Source organism: Camelina sativa, chromosome 19, assembly GCF_030686135.1.
Source record: "Camelina sativa cultivar CO46 ecotype springtype chromosome 19, ASM3068613v1".
Classification (NCBI taxonomy): Eukaryota; Viridiplantae; Streptophyta; class Magnoliopsida; order Brassicales; family Brassicaceae; genus Camelina; species Camelina sativa.
The window spans coordinates 16,871,626-16,899,347 of NC_141898.1; the positions used below are offsets into that span (position 1 = coordinate 16,871,626).

General features: G+C 35.8%; 3 protein-coding genes and 1 pseudogene across 5 annotated transcripts; all 4 read left to right on the plus strand.

Moving 5' to 3' along the window:
* Positions 1-6,346: 6,346 nt before the first annotated feature.
* LOC104766946 (zinc finger CCCH domain-containing protein 19) lies at positions 6,347-14,864 on the plus strand. Of its 2 annotated transcripts, none has more exons than XM_010490918.2 (10): positions 6,347-8,554; positions 8,667-8,746; positions 9,828-10,012; positions 10,428-11,289; positions 11,371-11,498; positions 11,708-11,767; positions 11,868-11,918; positions 12,203-12,273; positions 12,458-12,609; positions 12,727-14,864. In XM_010490918.2, exons 1-10 carry the CDS (start codon positions 6,375-6,377, stop codon positions 14,550-14,552), a joined length of 5,595 nt encoding a protein of 1,864 aa, XP_010489220.2. In that variant the 5' UTR covers positions 6,347-6,374; the 3' UTR covers positions 14,553-14,864. The 2 variants fall into 2 exon arrangements, with proteins under 2 accessions (XP_010489220.2, XP_087359411.1); XM_087503285.1 differs by having other exon boundaries at positions 6,353-8,554; positions 12,203-12,303; positions 12,443-12,609.
* A 3,896-nt stretch (positions 14,865-18,760) lies between these two features.
* Positions 18,761-20,675, plus strand: LOC109130956 (uncharacterized; annotated as a pseudogene). Its single transcript, XR_015590641.1, has one exon. The product of XR_015590641.1 is annotated as an uncharacterized LOC109130956 (transcript).
* Positions 20,676-24,351: 3,676 nt separating this feature from the next.
* On the plus strand, positions 24,352-25,469 carry LOC104766945 (uncharacterized protein At4g02000). The gene is given in 2 exon segments (XM_087500775.1): positions 24,352-24,835; positions 24,838-25,469. Coding segments are annotated over 2 exon segments (840 nt in total). The 3' UTR covers positions 25,194-25,469.
* A 742-nt stretch (positions 25,470-26,211) lies between these two features.
* On the plus strand, positions 26,212-27,673 carry LOC104768102 (putative F-box/kelch-repeat protein At3g24610). The gene has a single exon (XM_087503323.1). It carries the CDS (start codon positions 26,312-26,314, stop codon positions 27,521-27,523), a length of 1,212 nt encoding a protein of 403 aa, XP_087359449.1. The 5' UTR covers positions 26,212-26,311; the 3' UTR covers positions 27,524-27,673.
* Positions 27,674-27,722: the final 49 nt, after the last annotated feature.

Sequence of the window (27,722 nt, forward strand, 5' to 3'; positions counted from 1 at the left end):
TCGGATTTTTAGGTTCAGGTATTTTTGCCAGGGCTATCTATATCTGAGGTGCGAGCACCTGAAAATATTAATTAAAAAAGAATCCAATAAATGTACCAAACAAATTTTATGTATATATATGTGGATGTATTTATAGAATTTTGGAGTTATAATACTTACATGTCAAATTTTAAGTTATTGTGCAACTATTTCTTGTATAATTTTGTGAATTCTTTACATGTCCAAGGAATATGAGCATCTGCCAGAACCCTGCAACATAATTTCTAATTTTTATTTGACCAAAAAGTTTTTAACCAAAACCATTAATCAAGACATAACAATGGACGTTATAAGTTCTACCTAAAAGTTAATGTTATTTAATACTCAAGAAAGAGAGTGTCAAGTACTTATGGAGATTAAGATCAATGTTTGAGTAAACTAAGTAGAGTTTAAGGCGTAGAGACATTGAAACATTTTCGAAAAGCATGTAGGCCAAAAATAATGGTTAGAAGGATGATGAATGGAACAAGAATCTAGTTTGACATCGTAGGTCATGTATGGCCGTGTGGGGGAGACACAAATGTATGTAATATAAGAAAGTATCCCCCCCTTTTCTAGATCCATCAAAGGATATTTACAGTAAATACTTGATGGAAGTTTTCATATTATAATACTGAGGACTGCTGGATAGTCAGATCAATTTGTCCAAGCTAGTTATTGGATCCTGAGCAATTGACTACATAATGCTTTTGGAGTATGAGAGATGACTTGTAACTCTGGCATTGCTTATCGCTTATTAACACGTCACATAATCAAAATCTCTCACATCTATCAAGATATAGCACAATTAGCACTCGTAACCTAAAGCATATACATGTTAACTACAATGTAACATCTTTTTGTCCACTGTTTTGGTCAGTTCCACATAAAGCATATACATGTTAATAACAGCTATTTTCAATGATAAAGAAACAAGTTCTTAATATTGTACTAATAAATGTTTTCAATGATAATCTTAGAAAGAAATAAATTAAACTGTTTTATTGTTTTTTCAATAATACAACAGTTTACAAGGAATAAACTAAAGTCGAAGTCGATTTCGCTTAGCGCATCAGCTTACATATTGGCTGCCTTTGAGATAAAATGACTATATTGAATTAAAGTCGATTTCGCTAGGACAACCAGCAAACTATTTTTGAAAAACAAAATTTCCTAATTTAACGTATACATTATTTAATAGTTTCAAACGGATTTAAGAAGGCACCAGACGAGTTATAAAAAGTGACAGAATGTACAAATAGTGATACTATATTCTCTCCCATTTAGATTAAGTGTCGTTTAAAATTTTTACACACATATTAAAAAAATAAACAAATTTTATGGTTTACCCTTTATTAATATATATACTTTACAAACTTTCTCATTTATCAATACATTAAAATTTTAACTTTTTATCAGAAACAATTAATGCTTATTATAAAATAAAATTTAAGTTCACAATATGTGTAAGAAATGTAAGAAATGTAAGAAATAATTTTTTTTTAAATGTAAGAAATAATTTTTTTTTAATTTTGTTACTATTTATGACATTCCGGTTTGCGGAGAGGTTTAAAAGAATTGATTTGTTCATCTATGTTACCAAAATTCACTTATCTTTTCGGTCAAATGTCCTGAGAGAACTCCAGAATTAAGCTTGCTTATGCTGGAGTAGTTTCAGAATGAGTGACCTTCCCGGAAGTAATTGTCGCAACTTTGCGAGTGAGGACAAACACAAAGTGATTTGTAGGATCGGTAAAAATGTCTTTAAAGCCTTTCGGACGTGGAAAATAGGGTCATTGGATATGGGTGGACCCACGAGTCGGAAGTGGACATGGGCCCACTAAGCAAGGTGGCGTTAGAGCGTTATAAGTGGTATTAGAGCTGTCAGAGGAGTGTTGAGTCGAGTGGACTCACACTGTCGAGGGTGACGGTCTTGGTGTGTAACGAGGTAGTTACGATCTGTTAGTGAGGGTTAATTGTGACATCCCGGTTTGCGGAGAGGTTTATAAGAATTGATTTGATCACCTATGTCACCAAAATGCACTTATCTTTTTGGTCAAGGGTCCTGAGAGAACTCCAGATTTAATCCTGCTTATGCTGGAGTAGTTTTAGGAAGGTGTTGAAGACAATATTTGATAGTGAAGTAAAGACAAAACACAAAACAAAAATCGTTGTCGGAACTTTTACGAGTTAAGACAAAACACAGGAAAATATCAAACGGTGAGTTGTAGGGTCGGTAAACAAATCTTTAAAACCTCTCGGACGTGGCAAACCGGCCATTGAATATGGATGGGTCCAAAAACCAAGAGTGGGTATGAGGCCCACTACCATGGAAATGGACATGAGGCCCACGAAGCAAGGTGGCTTGTCGTAGTTTTACCTGCATTACACTATTTAAATATATCCTTTTGTATTTTCCAACCATGACTATTTAGACCCTACTTAATATTATTTAGTTTTCATGATAACATTTTTTATATTTGATCACAATATTAAAAACCCATTTGCATAATGACCTTTTAAAGGTTTTTCTTTTCGTTGACTTAAAATTTGGATTGTAATTTAGGCAAAATGAATGTACATATTTTCTTCTATTTCTTGAACATTGACCAAAATAGGAATCCAATATTTCTGTAAATATTTATTCCCCTCAGATTTTTTCTAAATATAAATAATTGACCAAACTAAAGATTTATGGTATATAATAGTGTAATTTTTATTATATTAATATCACATAATTTTTAATTGAGCAGGCAATTTTGTGTAAATAAAAATATTACTTTCTCTCTCTTTTTCGTTTTTTCCTTAATTATATGCTTAATTCCTAAAATTTGTAATTTTCTTGCTACATTTACGTCATGGCTAATTCAGTTTTTTTCTATGTCTGCATACCTATCATCATACTAATATTAAAAATTTAAAAGAATACACATTATAAAAAGTAACATAAGAATTTTATTATGTGTAAAACAAATCCAAATTTCATTCTACTACCAGTGTAACCAAATAATTTTACAATAGTTTATTGCCTTCAAATATATATACTTAGAAACAAAATCTTTATAAAAAGTATTTCACTATTTTCTTCAAATTTGTTTATAGAATTTGCAACCACATGTTGGTGAAAATAAACTTTTATGGTTGGTTACCCAAACATGAGGAAAATAGTCAACAAAATTCAAAACGAAAAGAGTGAGAAGATGGAATTAAAATATTTTTCTCTGATCCAAATATGTATGCTTAATTAAACATGAGAAATCATAAATATGAAATTTTAGATGTGCTTTTACAAATAATCAATCTTTGATCTAAATATGAAATAATAAAATACAAAAAAAGTTAGTACATTTTCAGTATCGCAAAATTAAGTGTATAACATCATGTACTATTCAATAAATAGTAGTCTTACCATAACGAAACAGAAAATAATACATAAATATTAATATATATTTTTAACCACAACTTTTTAAATAACAAGCTTTGTATAGAACTTTCACAAGGAGCTTTTATTACATAGATTTGTATAAAACTTTCATTACACCACCTAGATTGTTGATTAACTATTTTTCTTACCCATTTACAAATTAGAGAGAGTTACCCAGTTAGATGCTAAAAAATATTAATATAAAGTTTTGTAAAAGGCATTTCTAAATCTTTTATTTTGTTGTTAATCTTTTCTTTTGTTGTTACTAGGATGCCGGCCCGTGCGTTACCGCACGGGAAAGTGAAAACTTGAAATGACTAACATTGTTATTTTCTACATTTCGAGTGAAAACTTTATGGTAATTCTTTAACTGCATAATATAAAAGTCATAAATAATGACTACGATGAATCAACCAAATTAGTTAAATAAAATATTAATTGTATATATAAAAATGAAAAATTGATTCAGCGACAATAAGATAATAATGTTAAAGATATATAAATCTAGGTTTACTGAATCATACTCAGATAATCAACTTTGAAAGATATTCACATAAAACAATTAAATCATTATTCTATCAAAATTTATAAAAAAATAATAAAAGAATCAGGGAGAAAAAGTTCATAGCTGCAATTGCAACCAACCAAATTGACTAAAAAGATAGATCTATGAAAAATCTTAATTAATTACTTAAATTAATACTTGGAAGAGATAATCAATAAGGGTTAGATGGAAAACGACACCAAACAAAAGTTAGATGAATGAATCAATAAATAAACACAATCCAAGTTTTTTAACAAAGATGAATGAATCAATGTTGATTAATAAATTGAAAGAAAATAATATTCAGAATTTTTAAATTTGGAGGTGTTAAACAATACTCAAAGAACAAAAACTTTTTTCAAGGTCCATAAATATATATATATATATATATAAACAAAAAGCTGTGAAACAAAAATATGCGAAAACTAACAAATGTGAATATTGAAAGCTGAGAGCACGACGGAAAAACACAATTGTTGGATCAAAATATTGTAACCTTTAAGATTATTAACAAATCTAAACAGTTAGAGGAGATAATAAAAACAATCTCATCCGTTATTTTTAAATTGATCTCTAAAAGTGAGTTTGCTGCAATATATAAATATATAAATCTATGAAAAATTAGAAATCACAATCAATTACTTAGATTAATACTTGGAAGGGATGATCGATGTATGTCTAAATGGAAAACGACACCAAACAAAATTTAGATGAAGGAATCAATAAATAAAACAATCCAAATTTTAACGAAGATGAGTGAATCATGTTGATTAATAAATTAAAAAAAAATACTCACAATTTTAAAAACTTGGAGGTGTGAAAGAATACTCAAAGAACAAAAACTCTTTTCAAAGTCCATAAAAATCTGTATATATATATAAAAAAAAAGGTGTGAAAACAAAGAGGTCTGAAACAATAAGGTGTGAAAAAAAATGTGTGAAAACTAACAAGTGCAAACATTGAAAGCTATGGGTACGACGAAGAAACACAACTGTTGGATCAAAACATTGCAACTTTATATAAACAAAGAAGTGTAAAACAAAAAGTTGTGAAAACTAACTCGTGCTCACATTGAAAGCTGAGGATGCGACGAAGAAACACAATTGTTGGATCGAAACTTTGCAACTTTTGAGATCATTAACAAAGGGTGGTATCATTAATAATATAATATCCAAAGAACAAAAACTTTTTTGAAAGTTCATAAGAATCTATATATATATATATATATAAACAAAAAGGTGAGAAAACAAAGAGGTGTGAAACAAAAAGGTGTGAAAACTAACATGTGCAAATATTGAAAGATAGAGGTACGACGAAGAAACACAATTGTTGTCTCAAAACATTGCAACTTTATATAAACAAAGAGGTGTAAAACAAATAAGTGTGAAAACTAACGGGTGCCAACATGAAAAGCTGAGGGTGTGACGAATAAACATAATTGTTGGATCTAAAGTTTGCAACTTTTGAGATCATTAACAAAGGGTGAGATCATTAATAATACTCAAAGAACAAAAACTCTTTTCAAAGTCTATAAAAATTTGTATATATATAAAAACAAAGAGTGTGAAAACAAAAATGTGTGAAAACTAACAAGTGCAAATATTGAAAGTTAGGGGTATGACGAGGAAACACAATTTATATGATCAAACATTGCAACTTTATATAAATAAAGAGGTATAAAACAAAAAAGTGTGAAAACTAACGGGTGCCAACATGGAAAGTTGGGGGTGTGACGAAGAAACACAATTGTTGGACCAAAGCTTTGCAACTTTTGAGATCGTTAACAAAGGGTGAGATCATTAATAACTCAAAGAACAAAATCTTTTTAAAGTCCATAAAAATCTGAATATATATATAAAAACAAAGAGGGATAAAAACATAGAGGTGTGAAACGAAAATGTGTCAAACTTAATAGGTGTAATTTATAAAAGATGGCGGTAAGACGAAGAAACACGAATATTGGAAAAAAAAACTTACAACTATTGAGATCATTAATAATTCTAAACTGTTAGATGAGATAATAGAAACAATTTCATACATTAGATTAAAGTTGACCCTAAAAATGAGTTTGCTATTATATATAAATTTAAAAAAAAAAAAAGCATTTCTAATAAACTCTCGTTTAATAATGCTTTTCAAAAAATCATGTTTACAATGAAAATTAACCTTTAGAGATGCATTTGACCCAAAAAAAAATAAGAAATATGGAAACAAAATTGATAACGTGATGTTGCTAGGAACAAAAAAAAATTGCCTACTCGAATCGAACACGAGACTCATTGGTACACACGTCTAAGCCAAACCAACTAACCTACATGGAACACTTACGTATAAAAGAGTTTAAACATTTATATATATATATTGCTTATAATATAGCTGCAGCTGAGAATGTTCTTGTCCTCTCTCCTACCTCTTTCAGTCTTTTATTTAAAAAAAAAAAAAAAAAAAAAAAACAGTTTTTATCCATTTTATCACCGAAAACAAAATCATCCTCAAAACCCTAAAAGCTTCAAAAGCTTTCAGATCTTTCTTAGGGTTTTCTCGTTTTTGTTCCCAATTTCCCAAATTTTTAATTTTTATGGACGAGTGTTGTATCCTGCGAAGAAGCTGATCCCTTTTTCTCGCCTCATGGATTCTGACTCGCCGAGAGCTTCTCTTGAGTCGTTTAAGGATGATGATTCTGAATGTGCTCATGTTTCCAACGAACCTAATCTCGAGGAAACGTGCGGTGGTGGTTCGTCTGTTGGTGGTGAAGGAGTTAGGGATGTGAATTCGTCCGCCGCTGCGTCGGAGCTCGTGCCTCCGGAGCCGGTCTCGGCGGATGAGAATGGAGAAGGTGCGGGTTTGAATTCCGTACCTGAGATCGGTGATGTGGTTGAAGGGGGAGCTCCTGTTGATGTCGTTGTTTCCTCGGAGCTGTCTCCAGTGGTAGGTAGAGGAGGAGGAGAAGATGCAGCTTTTGATGTTCAGGAGAGGGATTCGGTTGGTGGTGAAGCTACGGCGGTGGAACCTTCTTCGGTGGTTGGGGAAGGAGGAGAAGAGGAAGGTACGGCTTCAATCGTCAGAAAAGGGGATTTTTCGGTTGAAGGCAGTGATTCAAAAGCTAATTTGTCAGGAGATAGACCTGAGGAAAACAAAGAAGTTTCCATGGAAGAAGAACATCCATCACATGACCTTTCAGGTTATGAGGTAAACGGAGTTGATTCTCTGAATGCTGAGGTAAAGAGAGAGGAAGGTGAACAGGTAGTTTGTGGAGGCGTTGCTGGTGAGGAGAGTAGTCAGGCGATAGAGAGTGAGTTAGGGGAGAATACAGAGTCCGAAAAGGAAAAGGTAGATTTGATGGAGGAGGAAACTGCAGCGCAAGCTGCCTCCTTGGTTAATGACATAGAAATTCCTGATGATAAAGAGGTAGCTTGCGTCGCTGGATTTACGGAAATTCCCTCTCAAGATACAGTGTTAGATGATTCAGTAGGAAACTCAGGAAGTGAATTTGTAGAGGAAGAGCCAGCTAAAGAGGTGTTACAAATAGAGGAAGGAGCTAAGGGTCTGACAGAGGGAGATGCAAAAGAAGGTGTGGATGGCATAGAAGATGCAATGGACATACAGGTATTGAAGAAATCAGAGGAGGAAGAAAAGCTTGATGGTGCTGCTGTATCGGAGATTGAAACTAAGCCACAAGAGGTGGATGATGTGGCTACGGTGGTGTCTGAAAAAACTGCGGTTCCAGTGGATATATCATCAGCTGTTGTTACTCAAAGTATAAAGGATGATGTCAAAGAAGACGCTGAGAACGATTCAGAAGCTGGTAAGTCACTGGACATACATGTACCAGAGGCTGCAGAAGAAGTAGAAACAGATGTTAAGTATGGTGATGGGATAGAGAAAGAAGGCGATGGGTTAGGTGGTGAGGGAAAAGCAGGTCAGACAGTTGATTTGGACGAATCTCGAGAAGAAAACCAAGAACTATCTCACGAAGTGGCTAAAGTAGATGAAACGAAGATTTCTGAAGTGTCAGAAGAAGCAGAGCCAATGATTGGAGATGCGGATAAGGAGAAAGATGACGACATGACTGATTTGGCAGAGGATATGGAAACCCATGGAGACTCCTCAGTAGCTGATATTGAGCAGGGAAGGGAAGATCATGAAGATATGGGACTTACAGAGATGACAGAGACACAGGAGGAGACTGCTATGGGTAAAGTAGACGGAACAAATATTGCTGAAGTGTCAGAAGAAACAGAGACAAGGATTGAAGATAGGGGTCAGGGGAAAGATGATGTGATGACTGATGTGGCGGAGGATGTGGTAACACATGGAGACTCCTCACTAGCTGATATTGAAGAGGGGAAGAAAAATCATGAAGATATTACAGAGACACAGGAGGAAAGTGTTACGGCTGCCTCAGGTGATGAAGATCCTGAGGATGTTGATGAAGAAACTAAGAGTGCTGGAGGAAAGAGGAAGCGGGGGAGAAATACAAAGACAGTAAAAGGGACGGGAAAGAAGAAAGAAGAAGATGTTTGTTTCATGTGCTTTGATGGGGGTGATCTTGTCCTTTGTGACCGCAGGTGAACTTGTAATTTCTGGCAATTACATGAACTTGTAATTTAAAGTTGGTCCCTTCCCCTTAACAGATGATAAATTTTGTTGTTTTGAATGTATGATATTGTTGGCTTGCAGGGGATGCCCAAAAGCTTACCACCCATCCTGTGTAGATCGAGATGAGGCTTTCTTCCAGTCAAAGGGTAAATGGAACTGTGGTAAGTTTTTTCTGCTATGCTCTCATTAAGTGTCTGCTTGAATTACATCTAGTTTGGAACAACATGATACATCATCTGCTAAGCACATATTTTATTTCAGTAGTGTATGTAGTGGTGAATACTTTTTACCATAGATATTTATAGTGTCTTTTAACATTGCATATGTTTTTTGAACCTTTAGTTGAAAGTTCTGTCAAAGCTTTTTCTATTGCTTTGCACGCCATCTTATTTCGTGTTGTTCCTTATTGGTTCTTACTTTAGTCTTGTACCACTGTCCAATGCTACACTGGCAATGACAGTTGTAAATTGGATAAGTCTGATTACTATCAAGGCTATGCTAACCCTTTTTTTGTGTACAGTCATGACTCTTTAAGTTTCCACAAGAACTTGTCAACGGTAGCTTTTAGTTGATTCTCCGTTGTTCAACGTAAATACAAGTAGCAGCAGTGGGATCTGCTGTGTCATTTTTTTAGTATTATAAACTCTGAATTGTAAATTCACTGGTATTGATGCTTTTATATACTTTGGTAGTTTTCTGTCCTTGACTATTGGTTTGGCGTGGTGACACCATCCAATTTTTTCATACTATAAATATACACCATTTAAACTTGGTAATATAAGATTGTGATATGATGAGAAACATTGATTCTTAGCTATCTTCTAGGCACCATTTAATGGTTCTCTCTAAGCTATTTTTGTGCTGCACCGATTTGTAGATGATTCTTGCATTTAGCGAATCATAATTATTTTTGGTACATATGGTAATAAATTACACAAACTAATAAGATGCAGGAGCCCAAAAACACCGTAGAGCCTCTTAGTATAATACTACTGTCCCTCCTACTTTAGAAGACATGTTTCTAACTTTCAAGATAGTACACAGTTTTAGGTCCCCCAAGTTTCTTCAAACTAGAATTAATTGGCACTCTGCTTCAATTATGCTGTATTTTCAGTTTCTGTCTGTGTATGGTCATACTTTTCTCTGGTTACCTCTCTCTGTGTATGTATGTATTCTGTGAGCTTTCATCATTCCCATGTCTTTCTAGTAGAACCTTACATGATTTTTCATTTTTGTGAATAGGATGGCACCTGTGTAGCAAATGTGAAAAAGCTGCAACCTACTTGTGTTGTACATGCATGTTTTCATTATGCAAGGGCTGCGCCAAGGATGCTGTCTTCTTTTGCATCAGAGGTAATAAGGGTTTGTGTGAGACATGCATGGAGACAGTCAAGTTGATAGAAAGAAAAGAGCAAGAAAAGGAGCCGGTATGCCTGACATACTCTTGTAGCTTTTTGCTTACCGAAGTTTTCTTCTTTTCTTGTGATAATGAGCTGATAAACTGATCATGTTGCAGTACCTCATGATCTCATTTTATCTGTTTCTCTCATAAAACATGTTGTGTACTAAGCATAAAAAGTCTGATGATCAGCCTTCTATTGTTTCTCTTTTCTCCGTTACGATTGCTCTATAGCATGATGCACATGTTTATGAGCTTTCAACCTGGCTGACGCATGATAAGCTTACATTTCTTTGTTTTCACTTTATAATGTCACTAACTAATTATGACTTTGGTCAGTATCCCACGCTGGATAGTTGATTTTCACTTCTGCCTTAGTTTTCACTTGTTAAATGACGGTCTTCTTTTCTGATCTCTCCCTTATGTCGTTTTGTTTCTTACAGGCGCAGTTGGATTTTGATGACAAGACCAGCTGGGAATATCTCTTTAAGGATTACTGGATTGATTTGAAAACCCAGCTATCTTTAAGTCCAGAGGAGCTTGATCAGGCTAAGAGCCCACGAAAGGGACAGGAGTCCAATGCTAGCAAACAGGGAACAGCCAGCGAGACTGACTATGTTACAGATGGAGGATCAGATTCAGATAGTTCTCCAAAAAAGAGGAAGACCAGGAGTCGATCAAAGTCTGGTTCACCAGCCAATAAGAATTTTTCTGGTGAAACTACGGAGTGGGCTTCCAAGGAACTTTTGGATGTGGTCGTGCATATGAGACGTGGTGACAGATCTTTCGTACCTGAGTCAGACGTACAGAATCTCCTGCTGGCCTATATAAAAAGATACAATCTTCGTGATCCCCGTCGTAAGAGCCAGGTTATCTGTGACTCCAGGCTTCAAAATTTGTTCGGAAAATCACATGTTGGGCACTTTGAGATGTTAAATCTCCTTGATTCTCATTTGCTTAAAAAAGAGCAAAATCAGTCGGATGATATTCAAAGTGACATTGCTGATACAGAAGAGCCCAATCATGTGGATGTTGATGAAAACTCTGACCATCCAATGAAAAGTGGGAAGGATAAGAAACGTAAAACACGCAAAAAAAGTGTCAGGAAAGGACGTCAATCTAATCTTGATGATTTTGCTGCTGTTGATTTGCACAACATTAATTTGATATACTTAAGGCGGAGCTTGGTGGAAGATCTACTTGAAGATTCTGCAGCCTTTGAAGAAAAAGTTGCTAGTGCATTTGTTAGGTTAAGGATATCTGGAAATCAAAAGCAAGATATATATCGACTGGTTCAAGTTGTTGGTATGTTTATTTTTTATTTGACAGATTATTTCTATGGTTAATACAATGGTTGACTAAGATCTCTTTTGGTTTAAAACACAGGCACAAGCAAATCTCCTGAACCCTATAAAGTTGGGAAAAAAACAACAGACTTTGTTCTTGAGATACTGAACTTGGACAAAACTGAAGTGGTATCCATTGACATTATATCAAATCAAGATTTTACTGAGGTGACGTATATCCGATGTCCTTTTCTTGTCAGTGGAATTGAGAGAACACACTCTTAATTTTGGTCCTTATATAGTATTTTCTATTGCACGTGCATATGTTGACAGGCCATAGAGGCTTGGTTGCTGTTGTCACTATTTTCTGATTGATCTTCTCCTGATTGTTCAAGATGCTATATGTTTGACCTATAACTTCCATTTAATAAATTCAGGATGAATGTAAGCGTCTAAAGCAGAGCATAAAGTGTGGATTAATCAACAGGCTGACAGTGGTATGCTTCATATTACTTGAAGTCTTGCGTTTGATTATGCCTAATATCTGTGGACCAGTGTGCTTTTGCATTTTTGGTATTCTAATGTCAATTTTCTTAGGGTGGTATACAAGAGAAGGCCATTGCACTGCAGGAAGTGAGAGTCAAAAACGTAAGTTGCTTTTTTCCTGCTGACAGTATTTCCTGTCTCTAATTCTCCTTTTGTTCATATACTATATGTTTGGTGATTGAGCTTACTGGATTGGGAGATGGAAAATAACTGCATAATCGTTCTAGGGAATGTGCATCATTCTAGTTCTTTCGTCTCTCTGAGATTTTGGGTTTTCAGGTTTCTTAATAATGCAAAATCATGATAGTATTTGAATAATATAGCTAAAAGATAAAAATATATGTATGACTGCTTCAGTATTGAAAGTTTTTACTTGGTGAATGCAGTTGCTGGAAGCAGAGATCCTACGTTTCAGCCATTTGCGTGATCGTGCTAGTGACATGGGCCGCAGAAAAGAATATCCTTATCTGTTGAGATTTACAAGTTCTTGTCAAAAATAATGATTGTCCATACTTTTGAAATGCTCCTCTCTGTGCATGTTTTTGTACTTCAGGGAAAGAACATTAGATCTATTTGTAGTGGTGGAAAGCATATAATTTCATTTGTTTTATTCACTTCCGTTATTTCTTAACTATGGTTACGCTACGAGAGTGCGTGGAGAAACTGCAACTGTTAAAATCTCCAGAGGAACGGCAGCGGAGGCTAGAAGAAATTCCAGAAATACATGCTGATCCCAAAATGGATCCAGATTGTGAATCAGAAGATGAAGATGAAAAAGAAGAAATGGAAAAAGGTATATTTTATGATTCAAGTTTTTATTTGCAATTAAACTAAAATGTGAAGTTTGTTTAATCTTTTGTTTGGTATATCTTCTAATGTTTTTGATGTTTGGTTGTTTTAATGCATCTAGAGAAACAACTGAGGCCGCGAAGCAGTAGCTTTAACAGAAGAGGAAGGGATCCAATATCTCCACGAAAGGGAGGATTTAGTTCCAATGAATCATGGACTGGCACAAGTAAATACTCAAAAACAAGTGCAAATCGTGAATTAAGCAGAAGTTATTCGGGTAGGGGTTCTAATGGTAGAGGGGATTATCTTGGTACTTCTGACGACATGGTTAGTGAAAATATGTGGCCATCAGCTAGAGAAAGAGAAGTGCAACCATCTTTAGGCTCTGAGAAGCCAAGACCTGTTACAATTCCTGAAACTACTCCTAGAAGTTCTCGTGCTGTTGCGCCACCGGAATTATCTCCTAGGATAGCGCCTGAAATTCCAACGGCACCCCCTGCTGTTGTTCAGCAGCCTGTTCCCAAGTCAAATGAGTCAGAGAAAATATGGCATTACAAGGACCCTTCTGGTAAAGTTCAAGGACCTTTTTCGATGGGGCAGCTCCGTAAATGGAACAACACTGGGTACTTCCCTGCTAAGTTGGAAATCTGGAAAGCGAAAGAGTCACCGTTGGACTCTATTTTCCTGACTGATGCATTAGCTGGACTATTTCAGAAGCAAACCCAGGTGGTGAATAGTAGCTATACGAAAACTCAGGTAGCAGCTTATTCTGGTCAATCAAGCCAATCTGATTCCAATTTAGGTTCTACTGCTAGGACTGCTCCAACCATTGAGATACCTAGGAATTCCCAAGATACTTGGAGTCAAGGTGGTAGTCTTCCATCCCCTACTCCAAATCAAATCACTACTCCAACAGCAAAAAGGCGAAATTTTGAGAGCAGATGGTCTCCAACCAAGCATTCTCCGCAGTCACCTAATCAGTTGATGAATTATACGGTAGCACAATCTGGACAGAGTCAAGCTTCTAGGATAGATATCCCTGTGGTTGTAAATTCTGCTGTTTCTCTACAACCTCAAACGTACCCTATTCCAGCATCAGACTCGATGAACGCTTCTGTTATTCACCCTGCGACTCTTCCATCTCCAACACCAGCAGGTGGAAAGCAAAGCTGGGGGAGCATGCAGACAGATCATAGAGGAAGTGATGCTCTCTCTTCTCAGAATAGCTCTACGTCTTATGGCACCACAAATCCTAGTGTTCTCCCGTCACAGAGTCAACCAGGCTTTCCTCCATCTGATTCTTGGAAGGTTGCAGCTCCAAGCCAGCCGAATCCACAAGCTCAAACTCACTGGGGTATGAACATGGTGAACAACCAAAACTCAGGACAACTTCAGGCTCCAGCAAACCAGAACAGCAGCTGGGGTCAAGGGACCGTAAATCCAAACATGGGATGGGTTGGTCCTGCTCAAGCTGGAGGGAATGTAAACTGGGCTGGATCTTCTGTTCCCTCGACTGGTCAGGGAATCCCTAATTCTGGCTGGGGCGGGCCTGTCCAAGGACAACCACAAGCTTATCCAAACCCAGGGTGGGGTGTTACAGCTGTCCCTCAAGCTCAAGCTCAATCACAAGCTCAAGTTCAAGCACCAGTGAGTACCACGGGCGCGGGATGGATTCAACCAGGTCAAGGGATGCAGTCTGGGAACAACAATCAAAATTGGGGAACACAACATCAGATGGCGATCCCAAGCGGTGGGTCAGGAGGGAACCAAGCCGGTTACTGGGGAAACCAACAGAACCAGAATGGAGATTCTGGGTATGGTTGGAACAGGCAGTCAAGTGGAAGTGGTGGGCAGAACAACAACTTCAAGGGGCAAAGAGTGTGCAAGTTCTTCCGTGAAAATGGACATTGTAGGAAAGGAGCATCCTGCAATTACCTCCACAACTAAAAGAAAAAAGCTTCTCTCTCTGCTTTTGGATGATGTCTACATCCTAAAAAAAAAAGCAGCTTTTAGGCGTTTTTAGCCATATAGTTTTTTTTTTATGCACTTCAGTCTTTTGTTGGGAGCCTTTCACTCAGAAGTAGCTAACATGTTTTTCTTTATTTTTGGGGGTTTAGGGCTTAGTAGTATTTAAATATTTGTGATAGTGAATGATGATGATAGTTTATATCCTCTTGCATATAATATTTGCTAGGCCAAACAATATGATGTCTATACTCGAAGTCTCTTTCTTTCAAGCAGAGCTTCTGTCCGAGACAAGTTGGGTTGTGTACTATTTATTTATTCACTCATACATGTTTCAATTTTCAACGTACTAAAAGCCATATAAACCCCACAAAATGTGTATAAAGTAGAATCTTTATAAACTAATATACGATAAATTAGTAGACAATATAAAATAATTTTAAATAGTTTTGGTGTAAAAATTAACAAAATAGTACATAATGTAATAAGATTTTTTAGAATTTGCTCTCATTATTGTTGTAAATTTACACACATATATATACAAGATGATGTTTTAGTGTTTGTTTTTATTTAATTTTTTAAAAACTCGTTTCTAGAGGTCAAAAAAAAAAAAAAAAACTCGCTTCTAGTTTTTATTTTATCACAGTTATTATCGATTTAAAACTATTGAATTGTTATTCTTGTCTATAAATTTGTCATAAAAATAACTAAAAATTTATATAAATTTTAACTTATAAATATGAATCATTTTCATTTTGATAATTTTAAAGCTACCTCGAATATTAAAACTTATGTATATTGTTTATATAAGTGAATTCATCTATAATTTTTGTTATTTATTATCAAAAGTATTATTTTCTAAATACGAAATTTTCTAGCTAATCCAAAACTACAAATGTTGTAACATCCAAAACATTGATATATTATGTAGATCAAATTGTCTCAGTTCATAGTTTTCTAAAACAAAATTTTTATAAATAAACAAAATCTCTCTAATAAATTTAAGAGAAATACCCTAAACTAGCACTAATTTAAGTTTTTCTTCCAAAGTTAGCACACATCCTCAAATATTCCAAAAGTAGCATTAGTGAATTATTATCTCAAAAACAAAATAAATAATAAAATTTGCATTAATTTATTGATTTATTAAATTTTACGATCTTGATAGCTTCTGTTCCGACGAAACTTCTGGTGAAGGCGGAGCTTCCCGATGAAGGTGGATCTTCCGGTGAAAGCAAAACTTGTGGTGGCAAAGCTTCTTCTTCTTCTTCTTCTTCTTCTTATTTTTCTTTTTCTCTATGTATCAATTTTGATCTCAAATTTTAAGTTTTCATCACCAATTGGATTTACATTTTTATTCGTAGCTCCATCGTTGTTACTATCGTCGAAGATTGTGATGGTTATTGGAAGAAGAATAAAAAGAAGGACAGCGATGAAAAAAGCAACGACAAACATCGTTGACGAGATTGCCACCACCACTCATCGATACTAATTAATAAGAATCACAGAATTTTGTTCTTACTTTTGAGACCACCACCAGAGCTTTTGAATGTAAAAGAGAAAGTAGAAGCGGAGATGTCGTGTTGGATGAAGGAAGTGAACGAGAACTTGAAGCTTATCCTCCGCTCAGATCTTTGGGCTTTTGTCTTCTAGTGAATGAAATGTTGGGTATTGGAATTGTTGGTTATTGAATGAAAAACTGTTGAGAATTGTGGAGTAATGAATGAAATTTGATTATGAGTGGTGGCTTAAATTGTTGGGTATTGGGATCTTAACTGTGAATGAAGTAGAAAAACATGGGTAATCTTGAAGCTGAAATGTGTATTTGAGTTATATTTTATCTTATTTGGATACCAAAGTAGTTGCATATCAAGTGTTTGATATAATGTCATTGGGAACAAAGTAGTTAGTAAAGAGTAAAAATTTCATCATTTCGATGTCTTCGGCTTATACTTCGTCTGTTATTGAGTTGACTAGTAGTGCTGAAGAGGCGGAGTATGATCATCTAGTTCGGTCATCACCATTAATGGGATTTCTGAATATTTAGGAAAATCTTCCTAAATATCAATGAAGTTTTCCTAAACATTATGAAATCCTTCCTAAATCTAAAGAAATGAGTGTAGCACATATTACTCCATTTAGTGAGGTATATTTGATTTTATTTTGTGCAAATATCTATATATATATATATATATAAGATATACAAGAGTAATAATTTGATTTTGTGTCTTCCAAAAATATTTTATGAAGGCTATCACAAAATTTAAGTTTTGCTTCATAAATATTACCGTATCCTTCCTAAATATTAAAAAAATGTGTTTCTAAATCTCTTTTTGGTGTTCTACCTCAATATGTGCAAGATTACTCCATTAGTGAGGGGGTAATGATATCTTTTTGTGCATATAATGGTGTTTACTAATATCCAGACTTTTTGTGAAGGTCATCTTTAGGTTCATTATGAAATTCAAACGTATTAGGAAGGTCATCCTGAAGTTCAAGAAATCTTTCTTTAAAATCATGGAATCCTTCCTGAATTTCGTAAATCCTTCTTGAATTTCTTGAAATTAAAGAGAACTTGTAGCAAACTCAATCATAATTACCTCAACAACTATTAGCTTGTCTAATAGAAACATGTGACACTCTTATAGTGAAGAAACATTATACAAGTAACAAAATAATATAAAAATGTTTCACAACCATCATACATGTCTAACAACAAATAAAGAAAGATAGTCCTATGTAATGTCAACACACTCCTTAAAGATGTCCAAAGAAAACTTGCATCTTGTGTTGTATGTAGATACATTGCTTTGCGATTGCTTGAACTTGTTCTTCCAAAAGATACTTGTCATCTTCAAGAATCTTAACGAGTTCACCTGTGAAATGAGGTGTTCCATCATGATTCTTTATTTCAACATATAGGTGCAAGCATCGTAAATCAGTTCTTTAGATTCTACAAACCACAATGAGAAAATTACTAGGGAAAACTCAGTGGCAACACATAACTCGTGCATTAGATCAAACGTGCATAAATATCAAAGAGAAGCAACAAAGAAAGACGCTTTTTATGAAGGTCATCATGAATTCATGAAAGCTTTCCTGAATTTCTGAATTTTGTATTCAAGGTCATTGTTAAGAGCAGTTCAAATCAAACAAATCAAATGCTCTGAACATATATGATACTACATAACAAAAAGCTAGAGGATTACACTATTGTCTTCGAACTTTACTCAAATTCAACCTACAATGAGGTTGCTTTGGCATACTATAAACTAGCCTCATTATGAAAACCTACTAAGGTGAGACATTCAAGGAGGAAACAGAGCGTTTGAGCACCCTTGAAAAACTTTACACAAATTCAATTTCTCAATCAATAAAATGCTATAAACTAAACCAATTAATACACACACATAAAATAACACAATCATTTGTCAAAGAGACAAACTTACCCAATCATTTGTTACATGTATCATTACAAATAGTCAGAATCACATTTCGGATTTACCACTCGAGAGGATGTCTTCACCATCTTGGAATCAACTCGCCTCTTTTGCTGGAATTAAATTACAGGAACAAGTGTATATTTTCCTTTGATCAGATCCTATTAATAGATTGAGCCAAATTAGTCAAACTTAATCATTCATTCAGTCTACAGAACAATACGAACAAACAAACCTCTTGAGTGTTAGAAAATATGAAGATCAAAGCAAAATCAGAGACCAATTACAAATACAACTTTCTCTGTCAAGCTTCGTGCTCCCAAAAAGAAAAAGAAAACATGAAATTGAACATTGACTATTTGAGAAATTACAAAAAATCAACCTAAACATAAAAGATTGGTTACCTTAGTTTATTGGAGCCATTAGGTCCACCCAATCTCATGTGTCCTTTGTCGGTTTTGTTCGCTCTTCTTTCACTCATTTCACAGACTCCATCGTATCAATCAAATTCACAAACAATAACACGAGACGACGAGATCGATAACGCTAGAACAGATTTGCGGTGAGAGTACGGCTACGCAAACACGGCGATGACAACACGGCGACAAGAACACAGTGACAACAATCGTCGATGAGAATCGATTGGCGAAAAATCTGGGATACTTGCTTTGAGCTTAGTTGCTAGTGTAACTGGTTCATCGTTCTCCGATGAGAGGTCGTGGTGAAAGTGAAATCTCATAAATCTCAATTTCTGCAGATGATACTCCTCTGGTCCTTTCTAATCAACCCAAGTTCTGTTCAAGCGAAAGAAATAGTTGTAGTATTATGGGTAGATTTCTGAATCCTGAGAACAAAGGATGTCTAATTGGATATTGGATATGCCAAGAATTTGGAGACTATATGATAGGGTTCGGGGTATTGCTCTATCAAAAGACAAGTTTCAATTTTTCTTTAAGTCTGAAGAAGATTTAGAAGGAGTTTTGAAACAAGGAGTTTGGACTCAGGATGATTGGTGTGTAGTGATGGAGAAATGGATCGAAAAACCTCCGCATGATTATTTGATGCTACTCCCGGCTTGGATTCGTCTTCGTAATATTCCAGTTAACTACTACACTAAAGACACGATTCAAGAGATTGCGTAGTGTGTGGGACAAGTCTTGCAAGTAGTCTTCGATCAGGAGAAATCTCAAGTTCAAGACTATGTTAGGGTGCGTGTGTTGTTAGATGTCTCAAATCCTTTGCGTAATTCTAAAGAAGTACAGTTACCATCAGGGGAGATTGTTTTAGTTTCTTTTGATTATGAAAGGATCAGGAAAAGATGCTTTCAATGTCAAAGACTAACTCATGAGAAGAATAGATGCTCTTTCAAGCAGTCAGTTATAAAAGAACATTCCTCCTTGGTTTCTAAGGATCAAGAAAAATTGAAAGGGATCGCTCTGAAAGATATAGAGCAACCGAAGGAGAACTCTATGGATATAAAAATAATGGCCGATGCGATGAAAAGTGCTTCAAATCAAAGTAACCTTGTGGTATTAAAATCAGTTGATGAAGATGAGTCAGAAGCTTTGTCAGACTTGGATCTTCTTCTCGGCTTTAGTACAGGAAGTATGGAGGCTAGTTCTTCGGGAACAGTTCCACTAGAGAATAACAAAAGGAAGATGCAAACTTCATGTTCTAGAAAAGCTAAAAAGGTCAAACAACTACCTATGAAGGAAAAGGTTAGTGAACTACTCTCTCAAAATCAGTTTGAGAAAGTCTTTAAAAGGAAAGCACAATCAACAAGGAAAGTGTATACAAAGTGTATGAAGGCAGATAATAATCCGGTGGTTCCTTGTGAACCGCCGTTGGATCAGTAAGGCGTCTTAAGTTGGAATTGCCAAGGTTTGAGGAATCCTTGGACAATTCGACATCTAAAGGAGATGAGAAAGGATCATTTCCCAGATATTTTATTCCTCATGGAGACTATGAATTCAGATGAGTTTGTTTTAAAAATTTTTAGTTGGCTTGGTTATGATTATGTGCATACAGTAGAACCGGAAGGAAGAAGTGGTGGCTTGGCGATTTTCTGGAAAAATCATTTGGAGATTGAAATTCTTTTTGAAGACAAAAATCTCCTAGACTTGAAGGTATCACAACATAATAAAAATTGGTTTGTGTCTTGTGTTTATGGTCATCCGGTGATGAATCTCAGACCTCTTTTGTGGGAAAGATTGAGTAGTATTGGTGTTGATAGGAAAGAAGCTTGGTGTATGATAGGAGATTTTAATGAAATCCTTTCTAATAAGGATAAGTTAGGTGGCCTTAGACGTTTGATCTCTTCATTTCAGTCTTTTCAAGATATGTTGAAGAACTGTGACATGCATGAATTGGGGAGCTCAGGGAATAGTTATACGTGGGGAGGAACACGGAATGATCAATGGGTTCAATGTAAACTTGATCGATGTTTTGGAAATTCCTCTTGGTTTTCTATGTTTCCAAATTCTCATCAATGGTTCCTTGAGAATTTTGGATCTGATCATAGACCGGTACTGGTAAAATTTATTAATGATCAGGAAACTTTTAGAGGACAGTTTCGCCTTGACAAAAGATTGGCTGATAATCCTGCTTGTATTGAAGCTATTTGCAGATCTTGGAATAATGAAATCTCTAAAGGTACCCATTCTACTATCTTTAGTATTGCGGAATGTAGAAGAGCTATCAGTGTTTGGAAAAAAACTTCTGATACTAATTCTCAGAATAGAATCAAGAGGTTGAGAAAAGAGCTAGATGATCATAAAAGTGCTCAATTTCCCTGCTGGCCTAGAATTGCGGTTATTAAAGAACAATTGGGATTCGCTTACAGTGAAGAGGAAGCCTATTGGAGACAAAAAAATTCGAGAGAAATGGTTGTGTGAAGGAGACAAGAATACAAGGTTTTTTCATGCAGTAGTAAATTTCAACAGAGTGAGAAATTCCTTGAGTTTTCTATTGGATGAGAATGGAAATGAACAGACATCAAATAGAGAAAAAGGAAAGGTTGCAACCTTATTCTTTGAGAATCTTTTTACTTCTTCTTATCCAAGTTCTACCAGTGCTTATTTGGAAGGTTTTCAAGTTAAAGTGTCATCAGTCATGAATCAGGAGCTAACTCAAGATGTTACGGAAGAGGAGATCTATAATGCAGTTTTTTCAATTAATAGTGAGAAGGCCCCAGGTCCGGATGGGTTCACTGCATTATTCTTTCAGAAACATTGGTCTTTGGTGAAGTCACAAATTATAAAGGAAGTATTGGGTTTCTTTCACACCGGAGTTCTTCCAGAGGAATGGAATCATACTCATTTGTGTCTCATTCCCAAGATCATAAACCCTCAGAGGATGACAGATATTAGACCCATTAGCCTGTGTTCGGTGTTGTACAAGATAATATCCAAAATTTTGTCCGCAAGACTCAAAAAGCACTTACCGGATATAGTCTCTCAGACTCAATCGGCCTTTGTATCTGAAAGGTTAGTCTCAGATAATATTCTTATCGCCCATGAGATTGTGCATAATCTGAGAACAAATGAGAAGATATCCAAGGAGTTTATGGTGTTTAAAACGGATATGTCAAAGGCTTACGATAGAATAGAGTGGTCCTTTTTGGAAAGAATTCTGGTGGCTCTTGGTTTTAATCAGAAATGGATATCATGGATCATGGCTTGTGTATCATCTGTCTCTTATTCAGTTTTAATCAATGGTCAGCCTTATGGTCACATTAATCCAGGAAGAGGGATCAGACAAGGAGATCCACTCTCCCCGTTCTTATTTGTACTGTGTATAGAGGCTTTAATCCATATTCTCAATCAGGCTGAAAAGATGGGTAAAATTTCGGGCATCGAGTTTAACAATGCTGGCGTTTCAGTGAATCATTTGTTATTTGCTGATGACACTCTTCTAGTGTGTAAGGCTAATAAAGAAGAATGTGAAGAGATCATGGAGTGCTTATCTAAATATGGACAAATTTCAGGTCAAGTTATTAATTTGGATAAGTCAGCAGTAACCTTTGGGGCAAAAGTAGAAGAAGAAACAAAGACTTGGATTAAAAAGAGATCATGCATTCTTACTGAAGGAGGAACTCGGAAGTATTTGGGGTTACCTGAATGCTTAAGTGGATCAAAAAAAGAATTATTTGGGTTTATTAAAGCAAAGCTTCAGTCGAGAATGACAGGTTGGTATGCAAAGACATTATCCCAAGGGGGAAAGGAGATTTTGTTAAAGTCTATTGCTATGGCTTTTTAGTGTATGCAATGACCTGCTTTAAATTACCTAAAGGTCTATGCAAAAATCTGACTAGTGTTATGATGAATTTCAGGTGGAGTAATATGCAAAGCTCAAGGAAAATCCACTAGATAGGATGGCAGAGATTAACAATGCCTAAGGTGTTAGGTGGAATTGGATTCAAAGACCTTCAGTGTTTCAATCAAGCTTTACTAGCCAAACAAGCTTGGAGACTTTTTAATGAGAAAGACAACCTCTTCTATAAAATTTTTAAGAGCAGGTACTTTCTGAATACTGATATCCTTAATGCAACCAATGGAACTAGACCTTCTTATGCTTGGAGAAGTATCTTATATGGTAGAGATTTACTAATGGAAGGATTGACATGGGTTATTGGTAATGGTGAGCAAACTAAGGTTTGGATAGATAAGTGGCTTTTTGATGGACAAAATAGAAGACCAATGAATCTACAGGCTCTGATAGATATTGAGATGAAAGTGAGTCAGATTATTGATCCTTCCTCAAAGAACTGGAATCTGAATATGCTAAGAGATTTATTTCTCTGGAAAGATATTCAGATTTTGATAAGAAGAAGACCTTTGGTCTCGAGAGAAGACACTTTTTGCTGGGCTGGTACAAACAACGGTTTATATACAGTCAAGTCTGGTTATGATCTAATTAGTAGAAAAGTTCATCAAAATTTGTATCGAGAAGCTGCGGAAAATCCATCCTTAAATCCTCTTTTTGCAAGTATATGGAAGATACTAACTGCTCCAAAGATTAAAACTTTCTTCTGGAAGGTGTTAAGAGGAGCAGTTGCTGTTGAAGATAGACTCAGAACAAGAGGTATTCAGGTTGCAGATAGTTGTCTTATGTGTGGAGAGGAAAATGAAACAATCAACCGTATACTGTTTCAATGTCCATTGGCTAGACAAGTTTGGGCACTTTCTATTCTGCCATCTCCCGTGAATGGGTTTGGGGATTCTATTTACACAAATATGAATCATTTGATACAGATATCTCAGAATCAAGACATGCCTCAACAGTTAAAATCTGTAAGTCCTTGGATTATTTGGGTTTTATGGAAAAACAGAAATAAACTGTTGTTTGAAGGAGCTGGTTCGATGGCAAATAGAATTGTCGACAAAGCATATGATGATTGTCAACAATGGAGTTTAGCTCAGAATAGAGATATTCAATCAAGGAATAGTGAAGATTCCAAGGAAAAAAAGTGGATTCCTCCAAATTGGGGAGAGCTCAAGTGCAATATTGGATTTGCTTGGTCAAGGAAAAAACAATTATCTGGAGCGTCCTGGGTGGTAAGAGATTCAAGGGGCTTAGTTTTAATGCATAGTCGCAGATCATACTCTCAGGTACATTCTCTTTTTGATGCTAAACTTAGGAGTTGGGCTTGGCATTAGATAGTATGAATAAGCACCATTTAGATAATGTAACCTTTGGAGCTTTTACCTCTGAGATTATTAAAGCTTTAAATAAACCAAAAGAGTGGCCAGCTTTAATAGGTCATATTGCTGAACTTTTAAGTTTCACCAAGGATAAACCTAACTGGTTTATGTGGATTGAACCTTTAAAGTGCAATAAAGGAGCTTCTGAAATAGCAATGAGTGTGATAACTGGGTTAAGGTTACATTCCTACGTTGGTAAGGGTCATCCACAGTGGCTAGGAAACCTGTTTGAAGAGGAAAAGGTTAATTAGTAGGGAGATAGGGGTTATACTATTTTACTATAGAAGAGGTTAAATTTTTCTTGTGTCTAGTAAGTATAGTCGGTTTAAGGAATAAGGAAACTTTAGATGTTGGAAACGTTTCCCGTCTGTGACAAAAAAATTTTGTTGTCTTCTGGTTTTTATAATACTTTTTTCTTACTAGTCTCTTTTTACGGTTTCACTCTTTTCAACCCTTTTTCAGTCTTATCCTTTCCTTCCCTTACATATCTTTTCTTACAAGATATGCTAAAGTCTATTTCCTTTATCTTATTATTAGTTTTTCATATATCTTATTTTACGTTGACCTCTTACTATATATATTTACTTTGAGTGGGTAGAGAAACACAATCTCCTTTTTGCTTTCCTGTTTCTCTAAATTATGGCGGATGAATTATGGGATGAGTTACAAAATTTGGCTATGCGTAGAGAAGATCCAGAATTGTTTGTCCCTCATGAGGCTTATGCAGCTACGGTGGCTCGCAATAGGCTAAGTTTGATAGCTAGACCCCTTAACCCGAGAGCTCAAAACCTCTTTATTGTGATCTCTTCGCTACCAAGAATTTGGGGATTAGCAGCAAGAGTCCATGGAAGGGTTCTGGATGATACTTTTGTTCAGTTTCTATTCCAATCTGAGGTGGATCTTATTTCAGTTCAAAGAAGGGAACCATGGATATTCAACAATTGGTTTGTGGCTTTTCAGAGGTGGGAGGACCTTCCTGACTTTGATTTCCTCACAACAATAGATATCTGGGTTCAGATGAGAGGAATCCCTCTTCCTTATGTTTGTGAAGAAACTGTAACACAAATAGCTGAAGCGCTTGGTGAAGTGGTGGAATTGGCCTTTCATGATGCTACTACTACTCAGTAATCAGGTTTCAGTATGAACGTCTAAGAAGATTTTGTAGCAGGTGTTTGAGGTTCACTCATCTCAGGAACTATTGTCCTTTTCTCCAACCTCTACCTGTCACAAACACTGGTACTGCAGATAATTTGACTGATGGGAGAGAAAGATTTGCGTTGCATGATGAGCTCCATAGGTCAGACATGAATTTGCAAGCTCATAATTCTGATGATTCCCTTCCGGTACCTATCCGTCCACCTCCAAGAGTTGATATGCCACCTCTGAACCCAGATGAGATTGCAGCTGCAAGTCCTTATTTTCATCCTTCAAGAGATGAAAAGTTTCTGAATTTTGCTGTACCAATTCCTCAGACTCCTTAGAGACGCAATCAAACATCAATAGGCTCTAATATAACTCCAATAAGTGAGTATGAGATAACTTCCAGAGATGCAAGGAAGTTTGAAGTTGGAGAATGTTCCAGAAGACATGATGAAGATGAATCTGGTAAGAATTATGAAATGGAAGAGGATTTAAAGCGCAAAATCTCAGCAGTTGATAAGAATGAGGAAGAACGAAGGAAGCAAAAGCAAAAGGTTCATGAGCATAATGAGGGAGGGATTCTGAAACCTCCAAAGAAACGTTAAAGCTTTGACACTCTACTGATCCTGTCAACAATTTTTTGGAAATGTTGCTTAGGTTCAAAGAATGCAGCCAAGGTCTTGAATAAGTGGATATGGTCTGAAATTTTTTTGGTAAGTGCATATCCAAGATGAGCAATATGGTGTTAACTCTTAGTTTATCTTTAAATCAGAAGTAAAAGTTTGGAATGGCTTGTACTTTTGTAGTTTAGAAAAATGGATTAGTGGAATCTGTTTGATCTAATCCATGGTTGAAAGTTTAGAAAGTCTATAGAGCTCTGTAAGTGGAAGTTTCCACTGTTGTAACACTTGCAACACTTTGTTATATATAAAATGGTAACACTTATGAGAAAAAAAAAATGGAAGTTTTTATTAAATAATATAGTTAATAATTTAGTGGTTTTAGTATTTAATTAGAGCATGTGTGCTAAATTTGGAAAAATGAAGTGTGTGTTAGGTTTGGAACAAAAACTTAAATTTGTACTAGAGAATTGCCCTAAATTTAAATGATTATAAATTTTATTATATTATTAATTTATGGAGATTTTACTATATATATATATATATATATATAATAGAGCTTGAGATGATAACACGTTAATCATATCAATTGGTAGATTTTGACAGGTAAGATATGAGATTACTGTTTCATTCATAAATGATAAATCTATGAAAATAATAAAAATGAGAATTTTACTTCATAACCAAGAAAAACATATATATAGAATATTTTTCACTTTCCTTTCATTCTCACTTTTCATTTATTTGTTAAGTCATCTTCTGCACGGTAGACTTTGTTCATATAAAAAATAAAGTGTTCTCTCTTGGCAAAACAGTAAATCAGTAATAGACATTAGACAATGTTCAATCCCACCGCCCAAGAGCCACCGCATAAGAAAAGGGAAGAAGAGGAAGCTCTGTTATCTTCGATTCCAGATGCGGTGGCTCTGAGCATTTTTGCCCGAGTCTCAAGATTGGACCATGCAGCCTTATCTTTGGTCTCCCCTCGTTATAGGTCTCTCGTGGTTTCGCCTGACTTGTACACGACGCGATCGCTGATGGGTTGCACTGAGATGTCCCTATATGTATGCTTAAGCTCCCCTCCTCCTGGACCAGTAACCACACGCTGGTTGATCTGCCGCCTTGGAAAACCCCGAGACGCCAAGAATATGACTACTAACCGGCTGTGTCTCCTTCCCTCGTCCCCCTCTCAACCTTCGGAATCTTCAGTCGTGGTACTCGAATGGGGTATCTATGTAATCGGTGGGAAAATAAACGGTAAGAACACGTCAAGCGTGTTGGTTTTGGATTGTAGGACTCACAAGTGGCATCAGGTCTCCTCTATGGGAGTGGCTCGCGCTTCTGCAGCGGCTGGTGTTGTAGATGGTAAAATATACGTGTCTGGAGGATGCAAGGACATGGACTCGTGGGACCCGAAGACGCAAAGTTGGAATATTCTACCAAGTCCAGGTTGGAATCAAAGCCATGATTTGATCCGTGGCAGTGTGGTGGTGGATGATAACCTTTACGCGGTGAATAAGGGGGGTAATAGCGTCTATTACTCGCCGAATGAAGGTAAATGGGGAAAAGGTAATTATGATTCTCTTCTAATAAACAAAAAGTTTTGTTTGATAGGTGAATTGTTGTACTGTTGTGATACAATGGGATATTTGTTTTGGTGTGAGGCTGAGAAGTTGAAATGTCATGAGTCGGAGGGCATGGTTTGGACAAAAGTGAAGGGTTTGAAAACACTGCGGAGGAATGTCTCCGGTTATGATTCGCGTTCTAGAACGGTACCTTTTGATGGAGAGATTGAGGAGTTGCCCACTTCGTATACGTTCGAGGCCGGTGTTAGCAAGTTGAGCAACTTTGGTGGAAACATTGTGGTGTTCTGGGATATTGTTGTGGTTGGTCTTAATGAGGGTTTGGAGATTTGGTGCGCGGAAATTTCTTTGGAGAGACGTGAACCGGGCGAGATTTGGGGGAAGATTGAGTGGTCGGAAGCCGTCATGACAACTGATCCTCTCTTATATAGCCCTGAGGTTTTACATTCAGTTTCCGTTAATATTTGAAATAAATAGATCCTCACTTGTGTTTAGGTGCATTTTATTGTATAAATCAAACTGGTCATATGAGAGAGATGTGTGTATGCTACTATGCTCTTTTCTTTGATCTCCGAACTATATAACTTTGAGCTTCATATGAAGATCTTTTAAGAGGCATCACTCATATGAGAGAGAGATGGTATGATCTTATCTTTCAACTCCAAAC

Bases quoted from the DNA above. Each gene is read 5' to 3' on its own strand.
- LOC104766946 (XM_087503285.1), top strand. From the start codon at position 6,375: ATGTTCTTGTCCTCTCTCCTACCTCTTTCAGTCTTTTATTTAAAAAAA. The intron at 8,555-8,666 runs GTGAACTTGTAA...GTTGGCTTGCAG, and splicing joins CTTGTCCTTTGTGACCGCAG to GGGATGCCCAAAAGCTTACC. The intron at 12,304-12,442 runs TTGTCAAAAATA...CTTCCGTTATTT, and splicing joins CTGTTGAGATTTACAAGTTC to CTTAACTATGGTTACGCTAC.
- LOC104768102 (XM_087503323.1), top strand. From the start codon at position 26,312: ATGTTCAATCCCACCGCCCAAGAGCCACCGCATAAGAAAAGGGAAGAA.